The sequence below is a fragment of the Mus caroli genome, chromosome 6 (genome assembly GCF_900094665.2).
Source record: "Mus caroli chromosome 6, CAROLI_EIJ_v1.1, whole genome shotgun sequence".
Taxonomy (NCBI): Eukaryota; Metazoa; Chordata; class Mammalia; order Rodentia; family Muridae; genus Mus; species Mus caroli.
This window is the reverse complement of record NC_034575.1, coordinates 17,353,549-17,361,406: the sequence shown is the minus strand read 5'-3', so window position 1 is coordinate 17,361,406 and position 7,858 is coordinate 17,353,549. Positions and strand designations below refer to the sequence as shown.

Below are 7,858 nucleotides of genomic sequence, written 5' to 3'. Positions count from 1 at the left end.
AGGGAGAGGGAGAGGGAGAGGGAGAGGGAGAGGGAGAGGGAGAGAGCACAAAAAGGGTTACACATTTCTAGATTTGGTGGTATTCTTCAGAGTTCTTTAAACTGAAGAAGACAGAAAAGGCTTCGTAATTCTATAGAAGCAAGTTAAAAATAATGTATCAGACCTTCTTGAGGCATATACACGTAGATGTGTGCATGTATATTTAAATAGATTTCATACTCCCATTTTGCTGCTATACTGCCCTTTTGTTTTCTGTGATGCTAAAGGCTTTTGTTCTGAATCAAACATTCTTGCATATAAATTACAGCAGGAAACAGACCAAAAAAGATTGCTTTAAAACCTGTAAGCTCTGTTCAAAATGCAGACAATTGGGTAGTGGGGATTATCTTAACTGAAGAAACTTGGGGCTTATTCATATTTAGTAGTAGAAATATTGTTTTTACTCAGCCCAGAAGAGCACTAAATTTTTGTGTGTTATTTATTTATTTGAGTGTTTATATGTATGGGGGGGGGTGTGCATGCATGTGTACAGCGTATGGAGGACAGAGGGCAACCTCAAGTGTCCTTGGCCATCAGAGGAGTCTGTGATTGTGCCTGAATTGTCAAGACATTGCTATTGGGACTCAAAGTCAGGTCTTCGTGCTTATGAGACAAACAATTTACTGACTGAGTCATCTCCACAGATCCACATTACAGCTTTATTAAAAAATGAAGTATCTGGAGATACAGCTAAGTGGTTGAGTACTTTCTTAGCATAAACAAGGCCCATGTTCAAGCATGTTCAAGTCCCAGTTCCTGCAGGAGATGTGGGATGTGAAGGGGATTTCAAGCCAGGGGTGGTGGCACACACCTACAACCTCAATCACTTGGGGATTAGAGGCAAGGAAATCAGAAATTCAAGGATAGTATTGGCTACTCAGAGTGTTCGAGGCCAGGTTGAGCAAACCAGGCTTTAGCTTAAAAGAGCACAATTAAAGAGCTAAGGTCTACGCAGTCAGCCACAAGTGTACTATGAAATGACACAGATAGAAAAAAAAATCACATGCTATTTATTTTAGAAATATGTCTTAAATTTAAAGAAAAATTACTGGTTCATTTAAATTTTTATTCCAAGAAGTGAATTAAAGAGAGGAGCCTGTTGTCAGTACATGAGGACAAGCCTAAGGCTGATGCTCGGCCGGGAGGCAGACTCTCAATCTGTGGAGAAGCCCATGGGTGACAGTATGCCATGTTTTCCCATCACACTAAGTCATAAATTAATAAATGCATAAATGAAATCATGCAGATCTAAATTTTAATTATGTGGTAAAGCACTTCCTAAGGGCACGAGCGTTAATGGGTATTAAACAAGAAATTTGAGGTACTCTCACCACTGAGCTCGAAAGTAGGCTAAAATCTTATCTGTGGAGACTTAGTTCATCTCTAGTGGCTCACTTCCTCTCCGGTGTCTTTTCCACTGAGGGAACTGTGCAGAAACGGGAGATAGTTGTTTTTCTCCCATATTCCTGATACAGTCAAGATAGAATGTTTTTCATTGATTGTCCTGCCTTAAACACAGTTAGAGGATTTTAGAGAGGAAAAAACAAATTTTGACAACAGAATAACTACTCTAGTTTGCTCTCTATCGCTATGATAAAGCACCATGACCAAAAGCAACTCGAGAGGAGAATGTTTGTTTTACTTCACTGCTACGGGGAAGTCAGGGCAAGAACTAAAGGTCGGAACTGAAGCAGAGGCTATATAGAGGGGCGCTACTTACTGACTTGCTGTCTATGTTCAGTCTACTTTCTTATATAAACCAGAACCACCTAGCCCATCCTGGTACTAGCCAACAGTGGTCTGGGCCACATCAAACATTAAGGAAGAAGAAGACCCACAGTTTTGCCTACAGGCCAATCTGATATTTTGGGTTTTTTTCTCAGTTAAACTTCCTTTTCCCAGATAACCCTGGCCTGTATCAAGTTGAAAAAAAAAAAAAAAAAGACACAACCAAACAAATCCTAGCACAATGACACAATCATAAATCCTGGTAAAACTTCAAGTTGTATATAACTAAGAACCATCACCATTATTTTTAAACTATGGCAGAATTACTTCAAGAAGAAACAGGTTAAGACGAATAGAAACATATGCCTGCTATGTCAGAGGGAAAAACTGAAAGACAAAGTGTCAGTTGTGCTAGTTTGGGGTATAATCAGGGCCTTCCTATTGGGAGAGCCTGGGTATAAGGGAAGATGTGGGCAACGGAGTTAATAGAAGGGGGAGCTGGAGATGCTGCGCTGAGGCCTTGCTAATTGTTACTTACACGGTAGCCTGCAGATGTCAGACACTCACGCATAAAGAAGCAAACTGACGATTACCTGGAAACCTTCTGGTTATTTCACACAAGCCTTCTTTCCTGCAAAGCTGAGGCTGTATTTCTGGTAACACATTTACCTGAAAGAGGGAAAAGATTTTAGTGATTTAAGTGTTCACGGATGACAGTGCCAAGGAAAGATAGATAGATAGATAGATAGATAGATAGATAGATAGATAGATAGATAGAGAGATAGATGGAGAGATAGAGAGAGACATAGTTAGGTACATAAATACATATATACATAGATAGATACATAGACAGTGGCAGCTATTAATCATCATCTGCTGTAACCACATCCAACTGTAAAAAGTCTGGATATTGACACTTGAATCAAGGATGGCAAAGTAGCTGCTTTGATTACATAAAATAAAAATTTGCCCTTAGAAATCTTCAAAGTATTTGGGAATAACTCAGGAAATCTTTTTATTTCAAAGCTATCATATTTGCTAGATATAAAAATACATACTTGTGCCAAATATAGTAACATCGCTCCATAGTTGCACATGGCAAAAATAGTGCTGAAGCACTGGAAAGCCACACAACCAAGTTCCAGAGGCCATGGTGACTTGTGCTACTCAAATTTTCAGTCTGTGCCAAGCCAGTCTCAGTATCTCTCACACAGTCTTCACTTCATCTTTACTTCATAAATGAAGGGCATCGTTGCTTCACCCACTTTAAGAACAGCCCCATTCTAACAAGTTTAATTGTCTCCCCTGTGACTCTACAGTTTGATCAACTAGCTACATCAACTACATCCCCAAAATAAAACCTAATACAGTTAAACCTTGTTAAATTGGAGGGATGGAGGGAGAGAGAGAGAGAGAGAGAGAGAGAGAGAGAGAGAGAGAGAGAGAGAGAGAGAGATTTAAATTAACTTTGAGATCAGATTCACTCTTGAGACATTATTGATTGCATTCAAATTAACTCCCTCACCCAAACAAGTATTATAGTTTCTTCAACACGTCCTGCTGTCATGATGAGATAAAACTCAACTGTGTTGGGGAAAACAGGGGCAGAAGACATGGCTGCAGTACTAATTCTGCACGTGACAGAATCCTAACCTTGGGCATGGTGTGCTGGTTCGCTCTCAGTGTCTTCCCTTGCACAATAAAGTATGTAGAGCCTTGGGTATCTACGTTCTACTTTGATCAATTCTGTAATAAGATGTAACTTTTTTCCTAATGATTCATTTAAAGTGCTTTGACCTTTGTCTGATTAAATCTTCCCTGACACTTGGAATTGTATTAACTTACTCATTTACTCAGCAGACTCTCTGTTGCCTAAGTGTAGCTCCAGGGAGAACAAGCCCCAGCTCAGGTCCTGTAAGCAGACCTACACAGTGCCTCGGCATGGACAGATTTCCTTCCTAAACACCGTGTTCTGTGCAGAGTCTATGTTGATGCCCAAGTTACACATTTGCTCTAGAAATCCAGGGAGAGCTTTCTGTGTGGGACACTTACAGGTTTAGGGTTGTCTACATTTCTCAAATTCAAAAATGGCTAAGTTTAGAGGCTAAGTGTAAGGCCACAAGGAGAATTCGAGTGACACAAGTCACCATGGCCTCTGGAACAAGGACCTAAAAGCACTGGCTCAGCATGTTAGAATTCTTAATTCTTAAGCTGGAGGGATAGGCAGAGGACTGCAAAAGCATGAAGACTTTGTAACAGAGATTTTTGTTCTTTTTTGTTTTGTTGTTGTTTTGTTTTAAGTTGCACATGCAGCATCTTTGTAAGATTGTGCAAAGCTTCACATGGCAATAAACGGAGTCATTTTTCCTTATGCAAGGCAAAATCACTCAGTTGCTGACAATTTAATAGAGTGTTTGGTGGAGGGAAGAACCAGGAAGTAAACACACACTAGAGAAGCATCATTAAGGATCATGGACTAGCACAGGTCGATTCTAACCTTCTGAAGGTCTCAGAGCATATGGGTTGCTATGGTGGAAGCTTAGAGCACTGGCTCTCTCTTCTCCTCCTGCCCTATCAGGAGGCAATGAATGGAAGATGCCCTGGTTCAAAGGATATAACTGGGCCCCAAGAATTTATGTAGCTACTACAAAGGCAGAATGTGTCTAAATTGTTTCTATTGGAAATTATCATAAGCAAATGTAAAAAGCCAGGCCTGGGGAGCAATCAATTGATAAGCAGAGGTCAGGTCCCTAGCACCCATTCGAAAGGCCAAGCAGATGTGGCAGCCGTCCTGTAATCCCAGCACTGGGCATGCAGAGACAGGTTTCTTGGGGCAAGATGGCCTGCTAGACTATCTGGAATTAGAGAACTCTGGGTTCAGTAAGTGACCTTTCACAACAAATAAAACCGAGAGCAATTGAGAAAGATACCAAACGTCAACTTCAGGTCGCCATAGGCATTCACAGATACATGGACACAAACATGTAAACATACATACACACAGATATACACACTACACACATATACTCATGTGCATACACACACACACACACACACACACATAAGCAAAAGAAAGAGCCAAAATCTGACTTCTTTGAGGCATTTTTCATTCAAAAAAAAGCAAAGCCATTATATGAATCATATAAACTTAGAAAACAAAAGAGCTTCCATAGGCTCATATATTTGAACGCTTGGTCCTTAGTCAATGGGCTGTTTGGGGAATTATTAGGAAGTGTGGCCTTGCTGGAGGATGAGTGTCATGCCACAGCTGACTTTGATGTTTCAAAAGCCCACTCCAGGCCTAGTCTCACTCTCTTAGCCTCTATCTTTTAGAATAGAGGTGAGCTCTCAGCTAGCACTCCTGTACCATGCCTGTCTCCTGATGCCTTGCTATCTGACATGATGATCATGGATGGACTCACCCTCTGGAACTGTAAGCTAGGCCCCAGCTAAATGCATTCTTTTGGAGGTTGCCTTAGTCATGACGTTTCTTCACAACAATGGATAAATAACTCACACACACTTAAAAAATTGAAAACATAATAAACATTATTATTTAATTAAAGAGGATGAACGTTTAAACTGGGACTACTTAAAAAGAATAAGAAGTAGATGGGAAATTTTTTTTTCTGGTCATTCCAAAATGAAGAGTAACATGAACATCACACTGGGCCTTACAGAATCTCCTTTCTGCTCGTTTTATCTATAGAGACACCAGACCTTTTCTTTTGTCAGAATGGAGACTTTCTCCTAAGGTTATCTAAGGTCATCAGCAATGAAAATAACTAGTGTCAAACAAACAAACAAACAAAAACAAAACCAGAACATAACCAGGAGACCCAGACATTTCTCTTCTGTCTTCCAAACTTAATCACCATTCTATCAAAGTAACAAGGAAATGCCCTGCGTGCTTTTCAGCAAAAGTCCCCAGTGCTCCAAACACTGGAGTCAGCATCTGGTTTCAGCGACTGCTAATCCCACAAACATTCCAAGCTGGGAAGGAACTCCTTTGCTTCTGAAACACTAGCACCCATCTATGTGAGATGAGAACTCCAGTTAGTAAAGGCAGCATTACCTCATACAGTGGCCTCGCTTCACAGAATCTCATGGATATACCCACTTTAAATCCTTGTTTCTACCCTTCGGGCTATTCATTCATTCATTCATTCATTCTCTAATTGTCACAAATGTTATGAATATTTTCACTAACTACTGAAATTGCAAGTTTTAATTCATAATCCTAATCTTACCAGGTGCCCTCCTTCACGCCAGAGTGATTGACAATTCCGTGACAACCCCAACACACGTGAAAGGAATTCAGTCCCGAATATGTGGTATACATAAGTCACAGATCATAAGGCTTCAGATTATTCATTCTTACCAAGTGAAGTTATCTACATGTGTCATTGACAATTCTTGTTTTTTTTTTTTTTTTAAGAATTCACATTGGGCTAGGCTGTTAGAACAGTGCCTGAATACTTGCTTTGAAAGGCTTTCTGAGAAAGCAGGCATTGGAAGTCAGACTCCCCAAGTGTGGCTCCTTATTAGTTCTTTCATTACTAAGAGGTCTTAGGGAACTGTCTTAGCCACTGTGTGCTACTGTCTCTTCTGCTGTAAAGAAAGAATCAGTGCAAGGTGGAATGCTCAGGACGAGACTGATGCACCCTAAAACCTCGCAAGCATTAGCTGCTGCTATCTCTCATTTGTATAGCCACCCCAGCTAGGCCAACTCACCCTCATCTGGGTGAATCATCTCAGGAACTGGCTTCCTCCACTCATTGCTTCTGAAGTGTTTACTTCAATATAGCTGCCAGGGTAACGCCGGTAAAACTGCAACGGGATTCCTGTCGCCCCTCTACTCAAAATCCTCCATCAACCCACCACTTCACAAAGGACAAAATCTGTGGTCATTAAAAAGATCTCTATGTCACATATAAGACCCCCCACTCCAAGAACATTTCTACCTTCTGCTCCTTCCACACTAACCTCCCCCCACCCCCCAGTTATATGGGATCCTTGTGTTCTTAAAACATACAAGACAGCATGGAGAGACGACTCAGCATTTAAACGAACTAGCCTCTCTTCCAGAGGACCCAGGTTCAATTCCCGGCACCTGCATGGTGGTTGTGTAACTCCAATCCTAAGGGATCAGACTCCCTCTTCTTGCACGTGGTGTGCAGACATGCATTCAGGCAGAACGAGAATGGCATCTATACGCTCATATATTTGAACGCTTGGTCCTTAGTCAATGGACTGTTTGGGGAATTATTAGGAAGTGTGGCCATGTTGAAGGAGGCGTCTCACTTGGGGGTTGACTTTGATGTTTCAAAAGCCCACTCCAGGCCTAGTCTCACTCTCCTAGCTTCTAACTTAGAACAGAGGTGAGCTCTCAGCTAGTGCTCCTGTACCATGCCTGCCTCCTGCTGCCTTGCTCTCTGACAAGATGATCATGGATGGACTCACCCACTGGAACTGTAAGCTAGGCCCCAGCTAAATGCATTCTTCCCGAAGTTTCCTTAGCCGTGGTATCTCTTCATAACAACAGATAAACAACTGAGACACCCACACACATTAAAACAAAAAACAACAACAACAACAACAAAAAAAAACCTTGAAAACAAAATAAAACACAAACAAGACAAGACAGACAAATAAAAACCAGACAACTTCCTTTTACAGGATGCTGCTTTCACCTTTCCTTTGTGCCTGTAATTTTTACCTGAGACACTGGCACCAGGACCTCAAGGTCTTCCAGGCTGGACTCAAATGTCACTTGTTTGGGAGTGTGGGGCTTGTTTGGCAGGGTTCCTCTGTATAGACCTGCCTGTTCTTCCCCCTATGTGCTGGGAACAAAGCCATGTATTACCATAGCTGAGCAAATGTCACTCTCTGGATGGAGCCTTCCCTACTCATCTCAAGTTCACCTGCTATTTTTTTTTCTCTTTTTACTTTATTTTTTTCCCCTGGCTCCTTTCGGCGTCTACTGTGTATCTTTACCAGAGTCTTTCCTGTCCCTGTCTCCTGCTGAGAGTCTAATCCCCGCAAGAGCAAGGATTTACATCTGTTTGGTTCATTTATATTAACTCAGTAT

At 41.3% G+C, this 7,858-nt stretch overlaps 1 protein-coding gene across 2 annotated transcripts in view; it reads right to left on the bottom strand.

Moving 5' to 3' along the window:
- The window catches only part of Cped1 (cadherin like and PC-esterase domain containing 1), a 256,172-nt gene that overhangs the window by 180,865 nt on the left and 67,449 nt on the right, over positions 1 to 7,858 (bottom strand). For both annotated transcript variants that reach the window (XM_029478163.1, XM_021164697.2), the window contains exon 4: positions 2,361 to 2,436. In XM_029478163.1, coding sequence (XP_029334023.1) covers positions 2,361 to 2,436 — 76 coding nt within the window. The remainder of the gene's footprint in view (positions 1 to 2,360; positions 2,437 to 7,858) is intronic.